At 24.8% G+C, this 23,961-nt stretch overlaps 1 protein-coding gene across 2 annotated transcripts in view; it reads left to right on the top strand.

Moving 5' to 3' along the window:
• LOC136080701 (uncharacterized) overlaps nt 1–23,961 on the top strand; it is a 66,356-nt gene that overhangs the window by 1,988 nt on the left and 40,407 nt on the right. For both annotated transcript variants that reach the window (XM_065797691.1, XM_065797690.1), the window contains exons 2-9: nt 2,505–2,948; nt 3,876–4,010; nt 4,269–4,403; nt 5,574–5,711; nt 9,015–9,195; nt 14,129–15,313; nt 16,795–16,878; nt 23,713–23,955. In XM_065797691.1, coding sequence (XP_065653763.1) covers nt 2,846–2,948; nt 3,876–4,010; nt 4,269–4,403; nt 5,574–5,711; nt 9,015–9,195; nt 14,129–15,313; nt 16,795–16,878; nt 23,713–23,955 — 2,204 coding nt within the window. In that variant the 5' untranslated portion in view covers nt 2,505–2,845. The remainder of the gene's footprint in view (nt 1–2,504; nt 2,949–3,875; nt 4,011–4,268; nt 4,404–5,573; nt 5,712–9,014; nt 9,196–14,128; nt 15,314–16,794; nt 16,879–23,712; nt 23,956–23,961) is intronic.

Below are 23,961 nucleotides of genomic sequence, written 5' to 3'. Positions count from 1 at the left end.
TTCATTGGGAAGAAACTGTTCAAATTTAGTTATTCAAGAAAAAGTTAATAAATGGATTTTGAAAGCAATCAAATCTAGGAAATGAAAAAAAAGTAATCTTTAGGATTCGATAGAAATTTTAAAACTTCTTCAAAAAAAGATGTGAAAGGCAGAGAAAACATAAATAACATTTTTGATAACATGTCTGAAAAGAGTCACACTTTATTTGCATTGGTTGATGCAATATTTCACTGTTCAGATTTGCAGAACTAGAAGCCACTTAAATTTAATTACCTTTGAATTTGATTTTATGGGAGATTTTGGTAAGGATTATGTTGGTCCAAGGAGGAAGTGGCCAAGAGAATGTAGTAGAATCATTAAAGAGAGATTGTTTGGTAGTGGCTTGTGAGAACTTTTTGTTGAAGAATATTACTATGTTGGTTTATTTCTTGGTATAACTCTAATTCTAGGAAGGCAATTACTAAAATATATACCAGGGGGCATTATTAATAAGATCACTGAAAATATCATAAATGTTTGTATATCTAATATGCAAAAGGGTTTAGTGAATTTCAAACATATCTGATATTTGAAAGAGTTTCTGCAGTTACTGAATTTGTTGTCACCATCTACTGTAAAGTTCACTGCAAAGATGTTTTTTAAATTATTGAAACCAGTTTGGCTTGTAAGGTTCAGCAAGGTTTAAAGAAAAATAGATCTATTTTTGTGAAATATGGCAGAAATGTAAGTTAAGTTAAAGTCAAGTTGAAAGCTATTGAATAGTTTTATAGTATTATATGAACAGTGAGTGTTACTGATAATATTTATCATTTAGAGTGCCAGTGGTAAGAGAGTGTATTTCATCGGCAAATATTCTTTCTTTTGTTACTTGGGTTTCAAAAAAATCTCCACTTGGGTTTGTATTGCAGCTATCTTTCAAATTTATTCATACTATTGACCCTGATGAAAAAGTAAAAAAATGGGAAGTTACGTTAAGTTAAAAGTGAAGTTAAATTTAATTAACTTTTGAGAAATAATATTTTAACAGAAGGATTTATGGAGCTTAAACTCAAAATTTAGATAAAATTAAGTAAATTATAGAATTTAAACCAAATAGGTTTTCAGGCTTTTCTGCATTTCATTAAGGCAAAATCATTTTTTGATAACAAAATGATTCAAAAATTCAGAAATGAGTTTTAACAGTTTTACATATATTCAAATTTTTCTAAATTTTCATTATTTTCACTATAATTCATATAACTCATGGTTTCTTAGGTATTTTTGCACACTTGCTGATTTATTAAACGATCTATATCAATATCATTGTTATACAAACTATTACAATAAAAATAAAAACTCTTGAATACTCACTATTGCACATAAATCTAATAATCATATATAAGTGTAAATATGTTTTATTAAAAACCACATTTTGCCTCAGTGTTTATGTGGAAGTTTGTTGCAGTTATCCTCATGGGACACCATAGGAAAAGTTGTTATGAGATAACAGATACGAATACCTTTCATGAAAGATACATCACTGCATACCCATAGTAGAAACCGGATTCTTGATGGATGGTGGTCTCAAATATTCTTACATGTGCATTTTCTTCACTGAGATCCATTCATTATTCAATACCTTTAGAAACAACTGTAGAAAGCACAAAAATATCTGCAAAATGTAGTGTAAGATGCCTTAAAGAGACATATTGAGTTAAGAAGATGTTAGCAGAGTTATATGATAACACAAATAAACAGATGTCCTGAGTCTTGATTTAGATAATAATAATTTTTTAATTCACTATAAAGTTTTTTAATACTTTAATGTCTTGAGACTTGATTTTGATACAAATAATTTGAAAGAATTTATAATAATATAATACCTTTTGTTTTATTAGTTTATATAGAATCAGAAGACAAAGGAAGCATATCTTTATCATATAAAATTATTATATATATATATATACCAATAGCACATACTTGCTCAAATTATTTATTTTGCTACATGGTTCACTATTATCTAAGCTCTTAGCTAAAAACAACTGTTTTAAAGATATGACATTTACTAATTACTTTTGGGACAACATGATTGTTTTTGAACAAAAAAAGGTGTTTTTCCGTTCTCAAATATGTAGGAAAATTTTTTTGAAGGGTAGTGAGATATATTGGAGAAAACATACAGAACAATATATACAATAAAACAAATCCAGAGCCTTAAAACCTAGTTTTTTGAGTTTGGAGTTCTGGAGTCCCCGGTTCCATTAACACAGTTGGAGTCCAGGTTCAAAATTTACAGGTTTCAAAAGTTGAATTTTTTTCTATTTACTGTAAATATTTGAAATAGATTGAATATTATTTTGAGTTTAAATATTGCTACAGTCAGGCAGAAATATGTTAGAATAAAACTATTTGTTATATAAAATTTAAAAAATTTATTTTGTATTATTTTATACTTAGATTTTTACATTATTCTTTTAAAATTTTAAATACTTTAAAACTTCATTTTGTTTCAATTTTTTCTTTAGATTCGTTATTTATTCCTCAGATATTGAATAAGTTCACAAACATATCTTTAAATAACATTTATGACGAATTTGTGTTATCATTTGTATTACTATTTTCACAATTTATACCACGTTTAAATACTAAAGATAGAGATAGTAATGTATTAATCATTGATAGTCTTGTTAAAGTTTCAATAGCAAATATTTATTTACTAGATAAATATACTTGTTCAATTAATGTAGCAGCTAAAACATGGTATTCAATTGAAATTTCTCAATATTTTAATAATGAGCACAATAACTATATATTAACTGTAACTGTCAATGGAACTGTTCAAAATTCTTATATAAATACTCAACCAATGTGGTTCACTGATATTAGCTTGTATACTTTTGTTGATTGTTTGTATACTTCTTGTTATTATGGATTTATTAAAAATTTATCAATTTACAGTAAAACACAAGGTAAGCAATTCTGGTTATTATTCCTCACAATTTTTGTTTAAACCTTGCAAATCAATTTAAGTATAAATGACACTTTTATTATATATTGTTTTATTCATATTTCAGATGTTTGTTTATGTATTCTTTTTAAACCTTATGTTTTAATTATTTGAATTCAAAAACCTCCCAACACTGTGACTCAAAATCATTAAGTTTTATACACAAGCACAATGCTAAGAGTAAAAAGTTGGTCCTTGAACTTGCAGTGATGTTGTGGGGTTATACATATTTTTCACTTGTATTTTTTCAAGACTTAAAGCAATAAAAACCTAACTTAAGCATATACTCTGGTAAATAATCAAAGCTACATTTGTTTTGAAAAACAAACAATATGTTTTGTTTGTTGAAAATCAAACAATAAATGATTTTGTTGAACAATAGGATTTAATTTAAAAATAAACAAGAAATTAAACAAGAAATTGAATAACAATGATTTAATGACTTATATTAAAGTATATTGCAGTGAGAAGTTCAGAAACTCAACTTGTACGAATTTTTAAAAATCACTTTGTCACTTTAATCTTTATTTTTAGGTGGAGATTACCTTTTTCATAAAAATGATATAACTTTTATTTTAGATAATTTATTTTTATAAACAAACTTGGCACTGATATATTGTTTGTCTAATTTTGTAATTTTGTAAAAAAACTATATTTTCAAAATTATTGTGTTTTGTAGTACAATAAATTTTTTTTATTATTCTAATCTTTTAGGCCACAGTTAGATACAAACGTTTAGTGAATGGAATTAGAACATCCACAATATATGCTTGTTAAATATTTATTTGGCCATTAGTTCTTAATTATTTCTGAAATATTTTTTTAAATTTATGTAAGTGAAAACTTAGGGTTACTTTGTTTTTAAAATAAATATTATTTTTTTTAATAGTTTTTTGGTCACAGTGGAGTGAGTGGTCACAGTGCAATGAAACTTTTTTTATAACTCGAAATCGTTATTGTAACAATAATCAATGGTTAAATTGCACTGGAAATGATAGTGAGGTTCAATCATGCACTAATCAAGGTACTTTCAATTTTTTAAATAATTGTTTCTTCTAAAACAGTTGTAAAAATATTGTTTATAAAAATTAATGTGGTAGTGGTGTAGTGGTAGAGAAGAAGAAACGTTTAGCGAATGGAATTAGAACATCCACAATATATGCTTCTTAAATATTTATTTGGCCATTAGTTCTTAATTATTTCTGAAATATTTTTTTAAATTTATGTAAGTGAAAACTTAGGGTTACTTTGTTTTTAAAATAAATATTATTTTTTTTAATAGTTTTTTGGTCACAGTGGAGTGAGTGGTCACAGTGCAATGAAACTTTTTTTATAACTCGAAATCGTTATTGTAACAATAATCAATGGTTAAATTGCACTGGAAATGATAGTGAGGTTCAATCATGCACTAATCAAGGTACTTTCAATTTTTTAAATAATTGTTTTTTCTAAAACATTTGTAAAAATGCGCTTGTATTGAAATATTACTGGATTCTAAATATTTTTTATTACTCAATTTTAAATTAATACAAAATTATTTTGTTATCAAATTTTTAAATACTTTTTTGTTATTTCCATTTAATAAATTAGTGGGAGCTAAAACAGTGAGAACTTTTATTAGGATCACTTTGTTTAATGTGTTTTTTGGCGTATTTATTAAATGCAGCTAGTGATTGACCAAAATAGAAAAAAAGCCTAACCGATATAAACCAAAATTTTGTGTACTCTAGTTTGATGCCCAAACTGAAACTGACATTTCGCCAAATATTTTACTGAAACTAATACTGACATTTCAGCTTGTCAAAATTGATTTCATTAGAAAATTTTATTTAAAAATGCAGATTTAAATTTTTTGTTTTTTTATACTTGTATTAATTACACGCGTATCACAAATTGATATTCAATACACAAGTTAGCGATATAAGTCAATAGCGAAAGTTAACAACTGGCAAATTTTTTTCGCAATAGCGAAAGTTAGCAACTGGCAAGATTTTTTTGAGGTATTTTGTGAAAATTCTTTATATTTTTGTAATTTTTATAAAAGGTTTTGTGAAAATTTTAAAATATAACTGTTTTTTAAATTAGATAAAAATTTTAAATCTTACAAATTTTTTGTTTTTCTGTATGTTTTTAATCAATATTTTGCTTCTTACCAAATTTATAAAAAATACCAAAACTGAAGTTTCAGTATTGGTTCAAATCGAAAATACGGTCAAAATCAATACTGAAATAGAATTTCGGTTGATCACTAAATGCAGCCAACAACTTAGATTTATTTGTTTTTCACATTAGTTTTCTTAAAAAGAAGTTCTGTCTGCTGTTCAAGCACTTTAATACTCATTTTTAGGTCAATTTAACTTGTTTTTATTGATTGGAAATTTCATGTTATCAATATGTGTTTATTTATTGAATATTTATTCTTAAATTCTTTGTTTAAAGAGCTTTTTAAAAATATTTGAATATATGGTATAAGTATTAATAATTCATATTTTTCAAATACATAATATGAAGTAAATATTTTATAATAATACCTATTTTGTTTACATTGAGTATGGTGTTAGTAAGTGTAATTTTGTTTATTTCTCAGAAATTTGGTCACAATGGAGTGAGTGGTCACAGTGCAATTCAACATTTTTTATAAGTAGAACTCGAAATTGCATCACTAATCAATGGTTAAAATGTACAGGAAATAGTAATGATGTTAAATCATGCCAATCAAATATAGGTTCCTCACTTTTTTTTGGTTTATTTAATCAATTTTATAATAAAAAATTTAATTTGTATTCTTATATATAGAGTTAAATGGGAAAAAACTGAATGACGGGGAAATTCAAAAACTTATGAAAAGATTTTAAATTCGGCTTTAAACAAAAATATCAAAAAAATATTTTAGTTCTATATATTATAGAGAGTTTTGTGCTCTATCTAATGACATAAAAATTAAAAAAATTTCAATTAATAATTTTTGTATCAAACTTAAATATTTGACCATGAGTTATAATTTTTTTAAATTTTATTATAATACTGCCATAATAATCTTGGAAAAAAAAGAGATTAAATTAAAAATGTTTAAAAACACAAAAGTAAAGAAATATATTTGTATTAAAAGTTACGCTGATTAAAAATCTTTTTTTGCAATGAATTTGTTATTTCCTAATAAAAGTTATAACAGAGTTACGGAAAAGTCATATTTTCGGGTAAAACTGATCTTTAATAATTTTCACACTTAGCAACTATTCACTATTTGCATTTAATTAAGTAATTAGCCTTTTAACTCTATTAATAATTATCTTTTTCTATATTAATTATTATTTCTTATTCTTTATTATAATTTACTTAAACAACAATTTCCTGTGCAAATCTAAATCTAAATCAATTAACAGAATCAATACAAAATGTCAAAACATTATAAACAAAAACTCAATATAAATTTCTATGAGAAGCAAATAAGTATGGCAGTTGGAAGAATAAATAGTGGTTAAATAAGTTTATGCAAATCATCTCAAATACACAATATTACAAAAGGTACCTTGCTAAATTGTGTGAATAATCATGTGAATTCGCAACGATCTGGTACAAAAACAACTCTAAGTAGTATGCTTAAATTAATATTGGTAGAAATGCTTGCAAAATTATATGATTGGGGTTTGGTAGTTAAGTAGTTAAAAGTTACAAATCAGACTAGTTTAATTAAAAATGGACAACCTGGAATAGACTGGTAATATCATTTTATTAACAGATGGGGACACAAATTAAACAGGTCATTTCAGAAATACCTCATGTCAAAAAAAGAAACTTTTGGAAAATAAGAAAAATTATTTTAATTTCACACACAAAATATTAATGATTTTCAAAAAATTACTAAATATACTTGATTCTAACTAAAACAAAGTTGTATTAAAATTTTTTACAAAAAAGTTTACTTTATATCTTTTTAGATGTTTTTCATTTGACTTAATTAATTTGTTTCTGAAATGAATAAAGGTTATTCTATTGTACATAAACAAATGTTTTTTATTGTATGAATAGAGTTTATTCTATTGTACATAAAAAATTTTTATTATCATCATTCTGGAGTTGTATGATTGATTAGATTTCTGCTTGAGTGATATTTACGTTAGACGATACTTTTAATTTTACTCGACTAGATTATTTATTTACTAGTTTAGAATGAACATAGTAATAGCAGAGCTAATCGAGATGTGTTCCCTTCGTACCGAAGTATTACTTATACACTGATACCATTTTTTAAAACTTTAAAATATAAAAATTATAAAATGTCAAACATGTAATATAGTTTAAACTTATGAAATATATAAACATATAAAATACATTCCTTAAACATTACAATTGTAATAAATGTGAAAACATTTTTAAGAAAAACATGTTACATTTAATTGTTAATATGTAGTTAAATATGTAGTTGTGTAGTTAAATACAAAGTCGGCGTGAAGGTGTGTAAGGGTGTGGTAAGCCGGCATAAAGGTGGGGGTATAAAACAACTTACATAGTTAAATACAACGACAACTTATGTAGTTAAATACAAAGTTTCAAAATGATTATCTTTACACAAAATTACAGAGAAATACCAATTTGCAAATATATTTGTTATAAAACAATAAAAAGTATGTTACAAGTTATGACATGGTAAATAACCATTTAAATATAATAGCAATAATCAATTTTTTAATAATTATTGAATTATTATTTTTCAGTATAGAGAAATCAAGAAATGCTATTAAACTGAGAAAACAGATCTTTTTTTTTTTAATCTAGCAGTTGTTGTTACCTCAAATGTAGTTTAAGTTTTGTTTATCTTAATTAGGTTTTTTGTTAATTGAAATAAATAAGTACTTAAAACTAGTTTAAATTGACTCACAACAGGTTTAAAACTTTTAACGGAGTTTAAAATTTTTAAGTTACATGCTATTAATGATGGCTTAGTTGGTCAGGGACCTAAATCTGATTGCGAGTTATAAATAACATAATTTCATAAAACACTCTTACTGATTGCATTGATGAGTTATATGCTAGCTAGGTATTTTTAGCTTAGTTAACTTGTGTTATATAGTTTATTGAGTTATGTCTAAGTAGAAATCAAACTTAAACTAAAATGTTTATTTTTGGCAATTTTTTTTTTTTTTTGTAAACACTAAATAACCTGGGCTGTGCTTTATCAAAACATGCAAGTAGCTTTTCATTGGAAAAACCATTAATCTTTTTTTTGCTTAACGCTTGCTTTTTTTATTTTTGTTTTCTGACAAAATGATTAGATTTTTGCTGGATTAGAAGGGATATAACCTGTCAATGTATGTAATGTATGTAATCATTTTAAAAATAATGAATAATTTCTTTTTTAAGATAGTGAATAGTTTCTATTTAAGGATGATTAACATTCTCATAATTTTTTAGCCTCAAGTTTTTGCCACAACATTGAAACGACATACACATTTTACACAATTTTTCATATATAATTACATATACACATACATTTTTATACATAATTTAATATACACATTTTTTTTTAGCTTTATTTTCATTAGCTTCTTATTCTTTATTTTTTAAGAAATGTGCTACCTTGATATATAAAATTGTTAATATAATAAAAAATTTCCTCACAAGTTGTAAGAAAATTAAACTGGAACAGACATACAGATAGAAACATGGATACAATCAATATCTTAATTGCATTGATACTAAAAAGCGTTTTTCTTTACTTATCTTAATAATGTGCTGCACTGAAATGTACAAAACATGTAATTGAAACCACAAAACTTACCTGTACTCTTTTTTATTATTTCAACTTTTCACATATGTTTATTTGTTATAGTTTTTTTTTTTTAAATTTAATTTTTATAAATTGTTTACTGATGCTATAGATTATTCGAATTAGCATTTAAAAAATATATACTATTATCACCAGTAAGTATAAACACTAAAATTAAAAAGTTGTATTTTGATATATTGGTGTTAGTATATATCACATTTTACTAAGGTTGATTTACTTCATTTTTTGTTTCTTTTAAAGGTGTTGTAATACATATAAACGAGAATCAACTACAAACTGAACCATACAAAACAACTGTGGTTATGCGCAATTGTACCAATGTGAAATTGCAACTTGATTTTGGTGATGAAACACCTGTTACAAATATAAAAAACATCAATCCATCCACTTTAAAAGACTGTACCTACAGTGAAATTCATAGGTAAAAACTTTGTTGTTTGAGGTACCTTTTATGCATAGATTGTAATGTTCTTTAGCATTTAACAGAAAAGCCGAAACCTAGATATAACAATTTGTTTAACAAACTGAAATGAGTTTCTTAAGTTTGTTTTAGATGTAGTGTTCAATTCCAATAACACATTATTTAGCTAAAGATATTTTAGTTACATGATTTTATCAGAAATTGTAACTAAATTAATTTTAAGCAAGCATACAAATAAAAAAGCGAATCCATCAACATCAAAATTCTGTTAACAAGAAAAGCATTTCTCACAAGTCTTTTTAACCAATGGCCTGCAGGACACCTTTTGTGATTTTTACCTATTCCCTTAAATAAAATTTTGACATCAACACAATATTTTTGTTTAAACTATTGCGGTTAAAATTGATAATCCAGCTGAAGTTAAAATTTAATAGTATTGATAGATATTGTATTTTCTTAAGTATTATATATATATATATATATATATATATATATATATATATATATATATATATATATATATATATGTATATATATATATATATATATATATATATATATATATATATATATATATATATATATATGTATATATATGTATATATATATATACATACAGAGCCCTAACTACAATTTTAATATTAGGGGACCTAAGGTTTTTTAAAAGGAGGGAAGGGATAAAATATTTGTTAAAAATACTTTACATATATGTTTCTCCCTAATAATTATAGTTTAAAAACTTAAAGAAAGCATGTTTATAGAATGGTTAAAACCTGGTATGAACAAACAGGTCAACCATGTCCAATTGACACTTTCTGTTTAGTTATTACTTTCTATGTATTTTTTGTTAACCTATTCTTTCGTCACTTCCTATTTGTTTTTTAGTATGACTTTTTATTCTTATAATAGTTTTTGTTGTATTTTTGTAATTTAATTAATAGTTTGTACACAGATAATTACATTTTGTATTGGTATTGAAAAAATCACCTATATAGGTATTTAAACAAATTTAAAAATTAAACTTCAACTGAAGATGACTATTGATAGTCGAAACATGTATGTATTGTTTAGAATTAATAAAATGGTTTTATTAATTAAAAAGTTTGTCTTGTTTGTTAAAATACTTACATTTTTTGTCACACTAGATATCTTTCATATCTTGTATGAATAAATTCAGTTATAGCTAAAAAAGATTTAACCGCCTATAATTTTATAGATCTTTACTTTAAAATAAAAAATATGCATGATGGCAATACATAAAATAATCACGAGTTTACTACCACATTACACAATAAACTTAAACAAATTACTTAGTTCCTAACATATTCAATCCTTTTTCTTAGGAGAGCAAACTGTGTTAGAGATATAGCTATTATCACATATAACATATGTAATTATAGAGTAAAGTTAGCACTGATATGTCATAATGCTTTAGCAGAATGCAATATAACGTTCTGCTAATAGGTTTTGTTCTGCTAATAGGTTTTGTTTGTGTCTATGATCATGATGATTTAATTATATTAATTGATAACAATATCAATTAAAATAATTAAATTATATTGTTATTTATAACACAAATGATGTGTTGTAAATAACAATATCATTTAACTATAGCATTTTGTTTATGTGATAGTGCTTTATAATATTACAATGTTGTTAGTAAACTAAGTAGTATAATATTTTATTAAGGAAAATATTATTGACATATTAGGTAGAATGATAATTCATACAGTCTTCATATAGCTTTTGTGAATACCTGAATATTCCTGACAGAATATAGAAACAAAATATAAGTTTGTATTAAAACAAGATAAAAATTTTAAATAATTTTCATAGTGACAAATAAAAAAAATAAGAGACTTCACTAAACGTCTTGTTTAATTTAAATTTGATTTAGCAATTTTAGTGTATGCATGCCTAATTTTTATTTTTCTGGTATATTTTTAAATATTTTTAAAAAATCGTGCACGATTATTAGTATTTTTGATCAATACATCGTATAAACCTGGTATAAACATGGTATTAATTAAATGGTATTTAAAACATTAAGCGCATTTTTCTGGTATCAACAGTGGTACGTAAAACGTTGTCAATACTCTGACTATTTACAATACTACATGTGCTGGCTGCAATTATTCTCTATAACATTTTAAAGTTACATTATGTCTCAATGGGTTACACTTTTAAACATTAAAAAAAAATTATTGAGATGCAACGTTGCAAATTAAAACCTCTTTTTTTTCTGTGACAAAGTAGTTGAGTAAATTGAGTAAATTGAGGCAAAGCTATTTTGAAATAAAAATAAAATTAAAGATGATAATTAGCAATATGGCATTTATAAACTAACATTTACTGCGTTTTCAAGTTTATTTACTTAATATTTAATTAAAAATTATATAGTGTAACCTTGTTAACAGTTGTAACCAATAAGGGACAATGTGTTGTAGTGGCAGTTTAACATGGTGCAGCAGACATGATAATAATATGAGCATCTTTTGAGTGCATTTTCAAGTTTGACAATCAAACAGCTATCTGCCCCTGTAGTTGAACTTTTATTACACACAATAACAGCTACTAAGCTCTAAGTGCTATTTTATTTTGATAAAAATTTAGCAATAACATTTTCCATAGTTGCACCAGTCATATTAATTATGATTAAATGAGTCAAATAGTTGTGCAATGTAGGCCATGGTTCTGCTTTAATTGTTAAATTATGTTCTTCTTTGGCTTTTGCTACATTCGTTGTACCTGACAGAATGTACTTATATGGTATTGTCAGTTTTTTCATTTATTTCAATAATTTTTAGTTCTTTAACTAAAAGCTCAGTGTTTAAAGCTTATAATGCCGTGGTTCTTTATTTATTTTTTTAAAATTATGTTTTTCTGTTTTTATTTGTGATTTATTACAGTCTTTAACTACCATATATAATTACAATGTCTATTTTTGTAAATTTAGTAAATTTTAATGTTTTTTTACTATTTTTTTTAGATATATAATTTTTTTTCATTTTTATTTAATGTCTTACTTTATTTATATATATTTGGATTTAATACTTTGTGATGAAGGTGTGATTTTTATATTTATTTTTGTTATTTTTATTTAATTATTATATACTATATTTCATATCTTCTTTTTTAACTATTTACAAAAACAATTAATTACAGTAATGTAATCATATTTAAACCTGGCCCTAACCTTTAACCTTAGCCTGACCTAGGTCTTGACCCTACTCAGTCAATGTTTTGGCACTCCTATTAGCAGCAGGTTATGCAATAGTCAATGTATGTACTTTTCACTTTGTATAAATATTGCTTTCAGGTATATTTTTTACAATAAAATGATGCTTACAAGGAAAAAAGATTTATGGGTAAAATGTGCCTGATAATGGTAACATTCCCGTTTTTGTAAAATCTGTTCCTTTCAGTGATATATATATATATATATATATATATATATATATATATATATATATATATATATATATATATACATTCATGTATATATATATGTGTATATATATATATATATATATATATATATATATATATACATATATATATATATATATAAATATGTATATAAATATATATATATATATATATATATATATATATATATATATATACATACATACTTAAATACATATATATATATATATATATATATATATATATATATATATATATAAAATAATATATATATATATATATATATATATATATATATATATATATACATACATACTTAAATACATATATATATATATATATATATATATATATATATATAAAATAATATATATATATATATATATATATATATATATATATATATACACATATATATATACATGAATGTATATAGTTTGTTTCTTCACCACAACAACTTAAATTGTCTCAGAAAAAAGGATGGTTCCAACATTTAGGAGCTGAAATATTTGTTTCTCTATATTATTATTTGGAAAAAACTTTGATAGCATTATTTAATACACACCTCGCCAACATAATGTTTTATGGTTATATTTAATCATTATCATAATAATGACAATAATGATAATAATAATGCAGATCAACAAAAAAAAGTTGTTTTCTGGTTTTGAGCAATCAATTTGGTTTTTTGTTAACATGCACAATAATTGTAATATAATAATTGTTAAAAAAAAAGTCATTTAAAAGTATGTCAACCTGGGTCTCAAAAGAAGCGTATTTTCATAAAGATTTTAGAACACACAAATATTTTTCCTTTAAACTTATTGAAATAAAAAAATTATGTGAAAAATGCTAAAGACTCTAAAAAACATTAATGAGTTGCATGCTTAAAATCAAAATGAGAAATGCTATACAAAAAACAACCTATATGCTCAGCACCAGAAAAAGTTTTTTTTTTGTTGACCTTTGTAATAATAAATTCTTTGATAGTAATCATTATTATTATTGTTATTATTACTATAATTTTTGTTATTGTTGTTGCTCTTATTATTATTGTTATTCTTATGATTATTATTAAACATAAACATAAAACATTAGATAAGCAAGGTATGTGTTAATTTAATCTACCAAAAACTTTTTCAAAAGTATAATATAAAAATAATTTTAATAATCTAAATTAAATGTAAATAAATCTAATGTAAACAGCCTAATTAAATTTTAGTTTTATGATGCCTACACCAAGTTCTTTTAACCTTTCTGTTTAACATTTATTTACTATTACATTTAGGTTATAAACGAAACAGAATGCAGAATGCAGAATTTTTTTATGATTAAGTAGTATTTTAATAAAATATGACTTAATAATATCATTCACAACTATTTATTAAACCATAACTTCTTAACAATTTGAGTTTGAAAAGTATCTTAATTTTATTAATTCTTTGTTTCGCTATAAGTTGAAGTTGTTTTAAAAATTTATTTTACTTTAAAGTATGTATTTTAGGTATTCTGTATGTCAACAATACACAATCACTGCATATGTTTTTGATAATGATGAAAATATCACTTCTCCATTGTTCATAAATTCTACAAATATAAGAGTGTTTTGCAACCTATCTCTTTTAAGCGTCATTGCGACACCACCAATATCCCATAATGGATATGTTCAGTTATCTTTAAACAAAAGTATAACGCTAGATATTTTTCAAGAGACTGGATCAAATATGTTATACACTATTGATTGGGGAGATGGAAATTTTACTGTTAATAATCAGACTTCAAACTTGAGTCCTGTTTCCTTTCAAGTGCAGCATGTATATAAAAATATTAACAACTACACCATTTCAATTGTATGCAAGAATAATCTTCAGACTCTCAGACCAATTTTTTTTCTGATCATAGTAACAAATAGTTGTGTCCCCAGAGTAAGTTTTTATTATGGGACTATATACAATCCAATGACCATCATAAAAAGTGCTGGAAGAGATTTAACAGCTTTTGTTGAAAGTATTGGTTCATTTTGTAATAATGTATCTTTAACTTTTGAATGGAATCTTACTAGTCTAGATTTAAAGCCTATAGTAACAAAACAAGAAGGTGTACTTTATCAGCAAAAAGTTACTTACTCAATTTTAAAAAATTCACTTGATTTTGGTACTTACATATTGTCATTGCAATGTATTTATGGTGATATTTCAGCTGTTTATACTGCATACCTAAATGTTATATTTTCACCACTATATATTGATATTGATAAAGGTTTATTTGTAACTGTTGCATACAAAAAGAAAATTATAAATGAAAGTTTGTATCAAAACTTTAAAGTAAGTGCAATGTCTAGTTATGATCCAGATGATCCAACAGTTGGAACTCAAAATATAGACTTTAGGTGGAGCTGTAAAGTTGCTTCAAATTTTTCTGATGCTCAAATTGCTATGGAGAACTTTATTCTTTTGAATCTGACATTTCCAAGTGATACATGTTTTAATGAATATTGGACAGATATTTCTTCATCATTTTCAGAAATTGTTTTTAGTACACGACAATTTTTAAAAGAAATTAGTTACCATATTAAAGTTTGTGGAACAAAGTATGCAGGAAAAGATGTATATTCAAATGATTGCTACAAGACAAGCTGTTTTGTTCAAGAAATTCTTATTTCTGAGAGTTTGCCAACTGTCACAATAAAGTATGTAAGATTGCTTAATTTCCCTCTCTTATTTAATTTATATTAATGGATATTTTGTTACTTCCTGAATACTCTAAGAATCAGTATTTTGAATCAGCTACTAGTTAAATCAATTTTAATAAATAAATAAAACAATAAAATAATTTTTTAAATACTTGAAATAGTAAAGTTTTCCTTCTTCTTATTATGGTTATTCTGGTAAATAGTTAATATTAGTTTACTTAAGTTGGGATTTAACTTTCATTTTATTCAACAAAAATATTCTTAACTTAATTCTTTAATTATAAACTTATTGATTATGAAATTATTTATTTATAAAGTAATTTAAATATAAAGTATAAAAGGTTATATATATAAACTATTTGAATATACAGAAAAATGAAAAAAAAAAGATACAGAAATAATAAAGATGTTACTAATAAATTTGAAACTTATTTTAATACATTATAAAAAATAGTATATTAAAAGATAAGTAAATCCTAAATATACATAAAAAAAAATTTTGTTTTAAATTTTTCAGATGTATATCAAAACAATTTATGTAACTTTTTCATTTGTGCCGGATATATATTTGTAGAGAAATGTTAAAAGAAAATTCTGTGAGCACATCAGTATTTTCTATTAACATTTGCTCAATATAGACCAGCTACACATTTTTTTAAACATTTTCAGTGCACACATTTTCTTTTTAGTTATGAAGCAGTTTGATCGCATAAATGATTCATAGAATTGTCATTAATGTTTCAAAAGCAAATCCTAATATATTAACTAAATTAAATAATTCTATATTTTAGTGGTCTTCAAAATGTTTGATAGTATTGTTTATTAAATAAGTGCTAATATTTATTAAAAAGGCTCATTGTATTTGTAGTATAAAAGTCCATGAAGCTAGTTAATATCATTATGCTATTAAAAAAACTAACTGTAATGTTAAACTATTCTGCTCAAAAAACATGCAGGAGTGATACTATTCTATTCTGTTATGCAGGATTGAAACTATTCTGTTCAAAAAATATGCAGTATTAAATTAATCTTTTGTCTGTCATTTTATTCACAGGCACTTCAAAATGTAAATAACATGTACAACCTTTGTTGTCACACAGTTTTAAGTAGTTCAAAATTTTGCATATAATTTAAAAAATGATATTTACTTGTAACTATTAAGGAAATTCTTTTTTTATGCAATTTATGTTATGTAAAAAATGATTTCATCAAAATCTTAATTATCCTAAAACCTATGAACACTTTAATTTCATTAAGATTTTTGTTTTTTGAATTTCAAATATCTTAAAAACATGATATAGTTTACTCAATTTTTTTTTGTAAAATATTCAAGGCATGTTTTTTTTTGCATTGTCTGTACCATTCTATTGTAGCTTTTATTTTTATGATATATGCAGCTTAAGTTTAAACAATTTTTTAGTTTAATTTTAAATTCTTACTTAAGTTTTGCTATTCAGAAAACACTGTTTAATGATTAGGTGCATATCTAACTGTGATACGATGCTAAATTTCAAAGAGCGCTTGATATATTCATTTAACTGTGAAGATTGTGGCAGTCGAAGGTACATATCTTTTATATTTACCATAAATTACAATACGTAGTGTATATTTAATACTTTATACGGTATACTTATGGATTTATTAGAGTTTTTTAATTTCTTTACTGGTTTGACAAATTTTTTAAACAATGTTGGTTAAAAATCATATTTCAAGTTTAACATGAAACATTGATGTATTGTTTTTGAAAAAGGTATTTTTCAAAAACAATACTTCTAAACAATATCAACAATTGTTTATTGGAAAAATGCACATTCATGATCAGGGCAGCCGAGAGGTGTCATGACACCTGGAGCATAGTAGCAATTAGGTGCCCGCATAAGTATACATATTTTAAAAATAAAAACATGTACATTTACACATGTTATTGACTGTCTTTTTGTTTCAAATACTGTTAACTTACATCCATAATTTAAGGATAATCTGGATTAAATAACATCGATTCTCTGAAATTAATATTAAAACCTTTTTATGCTTTTGTTTCATAGTGGCCCTACAATAGTCTTTTGTTTCATAGTGGCCCTACAATAACTTTTTAAAATCAATTTTAGTTTATTTAAAGGTCGTTCATTTTCTGCAACAAGTGCTGGCATTTTGTTAAAAATTCAAATTAGAATGCATATAGATTTGATACTAGGCTATAGACCCTTTGAGTATATTTGGTTGAAAAAGCCTAAAGTGTTTCAAAAAGTAAAAAATGAATACTTCTTTAAACTATTAAGATGCAAAACATCTTCCTTAAAGTTGTCTTTTAATTCAAGCTTTCATTTTTACCAGTTTTTGACCCTTTTACAAGATGAAAAAGAATCTGATTGAAATAGTTTTTACACTCCCAATTTTAAATTGAATTTATTGAATGTAATGAAAAAAACTCAATGCTAAAAACTTCAAGCTTATGTTTTAAGAACTCATGGAAAAAAATTGCATATCCAGGCTCATTACTTTCTTGTTACCATCATTTGCTTTGCAAAAAGTTGTCTTTCATTGCCAAGCCATTTGCTCATCATGGATCAATATTTTGATTAAAGGTAAAGCAACAGCTATAAAGCAGCAGTAATTTCTTGTGGTTGTTTTGAAATTAGTTTTATAGCAGCAAATCTTAGCTGAACATCTGGTGTCTGAAAGTTTGTATAGCAAGATCTTCCATCTTGTGGAACTGCAACTGAAAACTAAAAGATTTTTATTTATTTATTACAATAATCAATAAAACTTATACATAAAAAGTTTAATATTGATAAAAGAAAACCAGGCTTTTGAAATAGCATCAAAAAAATACTATTAAAAGAGTTTTTTGTAGGTACATCAATTACATTATGCGTTAATTTATTCCAACGGCTTGCAACACTTTTTTTAAAATAGTATCGACATTCTTGGTAATCTTTGGTTCGTTGGGGTTTTAGACAGGTCATTTTTAATTATTTATATGCTGAGTTTGATGAGAAAACGTTTTATTACTTGGTTTTAAACAACCTTTTAATTTCTTCATAGCAGTTTTTTGTGACAAGACCTGATGGTTATGTTATAGTTCTGAATAATTTATTTCTTAAATAATTTTCGAAGAAATAAATTATTTTAAACTATAATTGTTTGGTCACTGCAAGTTAACTGCAATGCACATCACTGAGTAAATTTATTTTATGACTCTTCATTAAAAACAAATTTTTTACTCTTTGTTATTAAAATTTTATGATTTTTTTTTGGTCTTTTTTCTTCTGGCGCCCCTAATATATTGGCCCCAGGGAAACATATGCCATATTTGCCCCTCCCTCTTGGCCGCCCTGTGTGCGATTTGTTTTTAATTAAAACAATTTTAAAATCGGACTCAAAATATACTTATTTTTTTGAGTTATAGTTTTTATTATAGATTAGTATATCCCTATTCTTACATAAGATAAGCATATAAATTTTTATATAACTATTTTTATAAATTTATATATTTTCATGTTCTCAGGATAACAATTTGGCACCTTCGAAGCCTTGACACTTGGGTGAAAGTCTGCCATTGTATGCGCCTTTTCCCTGACTTGCATTCACACACATATATATTATTCTTTAGATCAATAATTAAAATTAAAAAAAAATATCTAGAACAGTATACTTACAAAAATAACAGTGCATTAAAAGAATCCATTTTAAAAGTATAGTTAAGATGATATCATCGATGTATATGTTTATGTATATATGTATATATATTTATTTATTTATTTAATAATAACTGTGTACATGTACAATGACAATGTACGGTGCCTAGGTAATCTAGGCTTTAACAGCCAATTTATGTTAAAAATAAGTCCAACTTTGATTTAAATTGTTTAAGTGTTTTAGAATCTACAATGTTTTGTTCTAAATTATTCCAGCTGTTAATAACACGGTTTGTTAAGAAATAGTGCCTCTTTGGATTTTTAATTAATTGTCTATGAAACCTCATATTGTGACCTCTCGTATTTGAAGTTATTAAATCTGGTGGGTATTCCAATGTTATGTTATCTATTTTTTTTACTATTTTGAAAAGTTGGATTAAGTCATTACGTTCGCGTCTTTTTTCAAGAGTCGTTAATTTAAAGTAGGTTAGTCTACTTTCATAGTTTTTCCCTTGAAGACATTTTATTCGTTGCTTTACGTTGTATCGATTCAATTTTTTTTTTATCTTGTTCTAAGTAAGGACACCACACTGAATTTGCATAGTCTAGATGCCGTCTTACAAGAGAGGTGTACAATAATTTAGATGCGTTTATGTCTAAGTTTTTAAATGAATGTTTTATTATTCCTAACATTTTATTAGCTTTACCAGACGCATAACTAACTTGACTAGACCATTTTAAGTTGTTTGAAATCATAATTCTTAAATCTTTTTCAATTTTTGTTTCTGGTAGTTCAACTCTATTTAGCACTGAATCATACATTGTGTATATATGCCTAGTATTTTTGCTACCTATATGCATGCGTTTACATTTGCTGACATTAAATTTTAATAGCCATAATTGTGACCATGTCATTAATTTGTTTCGATCTGTGTGAGTCTTTTCTATATCAGAAGATGATCTAATTATGTTAATTAGTTTAATATCATCAGCATACATTTTACAGTTCGTTGATAACTCATTCGGTAAGTCATTTATATAAACAATAAACATAAACGGACCCAAGACAGACCCTTGCGGTACTCCACTTGTAACTGGAGACCAATTTGAAAATCCGCCGTTGCAGGTGACACGTTGCACTCTGTTACTTACGAAATTTTTGCACCATCTAACTGCTTTTTTGTTAAATCTATAGCTTTTTAGTTTGAGGCACAATCTGTTGTGAGGCACGGAATCGAAAGCTTTTTTCATATCTAGGAAAATGATATCTACTGGTAAATTATCTTCCATTGCTTGAGTTATTAGATCCATAAATTCTATAAGGTTTGTACAGCAGTTTTTTTTTTAGAAAATCCATGTTGTGCCTTAGTCAAGAGATTGTTATTTTCTAAGTGTGACATAAATGTAGCTTTTAAGATACGTTCCATTACTTTACTTGTAACTGAAGTAAGTGATACTGGTCGATAACTTGATGGTTCCAATTTATCTCCACTTTTAAATAATGGTGTTACATTAGCATTTAACCACATTGATGGAATTATTCCAGTGTCATACGATTTATTAAAAATAAGTGATAAAGGAAGTGAGAACGCATCTGCGCAACACTTTAAAGGAAATGGGTGAACTCCATCTACTCCTGTACATTTATTTGGATTTAGAGACTTCAGGATTATATAAACTGTGTCCGGTAAAAATATAGGGTCATCACAAATAATGTTTGTCCTATTTTTAAAGAATGGCATATTGTCACTAATTTCATTGGTGAAAACAGAGCTAAAATAGTTATTTAATGAATGCGCTATTATAAATAATTTGTTTCAAGTGTGCCGTTTACATTTAATGCGTTAATTCCTTCTTTAACTTTTGATTTTTTGTTTTTATATGCATAAATTGCTTTTGGTTTTCAAGTTCAACGTTCAAAGCAATGGTTATTTCATATATTTTAGTTTGGTTCTTATTTTCTTTTAGTACTTTATTTCTAATTTATTTTCTATGTTTAAAAAACGATTATGTAAATATTTTCACAAGAGGTTTCTTTTCTTTCTAATTAACTTTTTTAAGTAAGAGTTCATCCAAGGTGCTTTTGTTTTAACGACTCCCTTTGTAATTGTTGGAAGGAAATATATAAGACCTTTATTGTAAATATCGACAAATTTGTTGTATGAAATATTAGCATCTAATTTTTTGAATTCAAGATGCCAGTCGTAGCTATTTAGCATATCGGAAAAGCCATTATAATTGCCGTATTTGTACAGAGTTATATTTTTTTTTACTGTTTCCATTTTTTTTAAATTATTTCTAAAGCAATACAAAAACTTTAGGATCTGATGACCGTGACTAAGTGCACCCAAATTATCAAAATTATTCAAATCAACTATTCTTTTGTTTGACTCTGTTAATATTAGGTCAAGAACATTAGTGGATTTAAATTCATTTATTTGAAAAGTTGGTTTAATTACGTTTTGTGTTATAAAATAATCATTTAAACATTTTAAGAACTCTTTAGCAGAAATATCTGAATTATTAATAAGTTTGCCAATGTTTTCTTTATTCCATTTAATCGAAAAGTAGTTAAGATCTCCACATATTAATAGGCCAGAATACTTACTTTTTATCAATAGATTGTAACTTCGTTTAATTGAATTTATTATTTTTAGATTAGATTCATAGTCAATTGTGCCTGGTCTATAAATGCATCCGCAAAGTATCTTTTCATTGCCAATATGCAGTGATGTCCAAACTTGCTCTAAGTCGTATATATATATATATATATATATATATATATATATATATATATATATATAATATATATATATATATATATATATATATTTATATTTATATTTATATATTTAGATATATATATATATATATACATATATATATATATATATACATATATATATATATATATATATATATATATATATATATATATATATATATATATATATATATACATATATATATATATATATATATATACATATATATATATATATATATAAATATATATATATATATATATATATATATATATATATATATATATATATATATATATATATATATATATATATATATATGTATATATATATATATATATATGTATATATATATATATATACATATATATATATATATATATATATATATATATATATATATATATATATATATATATACATATAAAAGCAGTGCCAGATTAAGGCATATAAGCTAATGGAAAGTGAAATAGATCAAACATGTTTACAATTTAATTTTCAAATTTTTTGCATCAATTTTCTTGAAACATTGGGACCTCTGATTGACTGTGGTTGTAAGCAGAGGCAAAAATGAGTTAGAATGCTTCGTTTTTTCCCTTAGCTAACAACACAGCATGAGTAATTTTTACCAACTTTGCAGGAGACAAAAAAAAAACTAACAACTTGTTCGAATTACAACTTAGATGTGCAATGAGCAGCTCCATTGATTGACATTAAAATGTAAAAACCACCAATTTTTGACTTAAGCGGTGTTGTAAGCTAAAGAACGATTTGTAGGTACTGGTGTCCTAAACCATTTTTGTTTACTAACAGTACTACTGTGACAGAGGTTTTCACATAAAACTTGAAATTATTATTTAATTACAGCTTTCTTCTTGCCTTTTTCATTGCAAAGTCTTTATATAAATCTTTAAATTGGATATCTCTTATGATATCTAATTCTATGCATCAAAGAAGAATGAAATTGGAGAATAAAATCTTTAGAAAACCTTTTCAATTTTATCAGTCTTGATAATGCTGTAAAGCGCAGCGTGACATAGCTAGAGATTACATGTAATGCAGGAAGAGTATTTTTTTTGCTGGTATATATGGAGAACTTGTTGAAATGACTTTAAAACAGCATTATTTGCAACAGCATGTGCTTCCTATCTAGTATCTGAAAATAATTTCAGCACCATTTCACAAATAAGACAATTTAAAATAATTATTTAACAGCCTGTTGGTGTAGAGAAAAATGTGTAGGGCAACTGTATTATGTAGAAAAAGTTAACTGCTGCTTCACAACAGTCAACTGCACTATGACCATTTATTTTGCAGACATCACAGTATTCCAAAACTTGATTACTCAATGCTTCTCCTAAATGTCCATTCAGTTCTTAAAATGCTAGAATCTGTTCAATTTTTTGAACATAAAACTAATTTAATTTAACATTATATTTTATATTATATTACTTTAATTTTGATTAAAGTTAATTTTATATTATATTTATTGTTAACTTCAGCTAATTTAAAAAGTACCATACAAAGTCTCCAATATTTCTAATAACTAATTGCCTAATTTCTCTTTAGTACTTTTTTTATTTGATATTTAGATTCAACAACTATTTTTTATTAAATTGTTCTAAGCATACAATTATTCATGTTATTGAAAAGTTTTCATTTTTTTCATTCTTTAACAACAATAAGGTGTTGGTTAAGACAATATTGTAGAAATTACTAGACTTTAACAACTCCTTATAAATTACAGTATAAGTCAAGCTTTATAAAAGTAAAGTGTTTGCTATAAAATACAAATCAAAAGTTTTTAATTTGAAAAGTTGAAATGTAAATTAGGAAGCAAAAAAATATTATTAAAAAAAAATAAATAGCAAAATTATAAATAATTCTAAAAACAAAACTTCTATAGGATTTAGCATGTTAAAAATATCTTTGTAAATATTTGTTTCTAATAATTTGCATTACTTCTGAATATTTAAAAAGTTCTGATATTTAGATTAGTGGCTCATTGGACAATAGAAGATGAAAACGGAAATTTTCCACCAGAACTTTCTGTGCAAAATGCTACTTCTACAGGGTTTTTAAAACCAAGTCTTGTGATTAATAGAGATATTCTTCTTGAGTTAAAAATCTACACATTTACTTTGGTGGTTGGTGATACAAACTCTGTCAATAAAGCTAAATTAAAGTTTAGAAAGTCAACTTGTTCTAAGCCTATTCCAGGATATTGCATTATTAAGTAGTA

The sequence above is a fragment of the Hydra vulgaris genome, chromosome 05 (genome assembly GCF_038396675.1).
Source record: "Hydra vulgaris chromosome 05, alternate assembly HydraT2T_AEP".
Taxonomy (NCBI): Eukaryota; Metazoa; Cnidaria; class Hydrozoa; order Anthoathecata; family Hydridae; genus Hydra; species Hydra vulgaris.
Note: the sequence above shows the minus strand (reverse complement) of the source record. Positions and strands in the feature narration are given on the sequence as shown.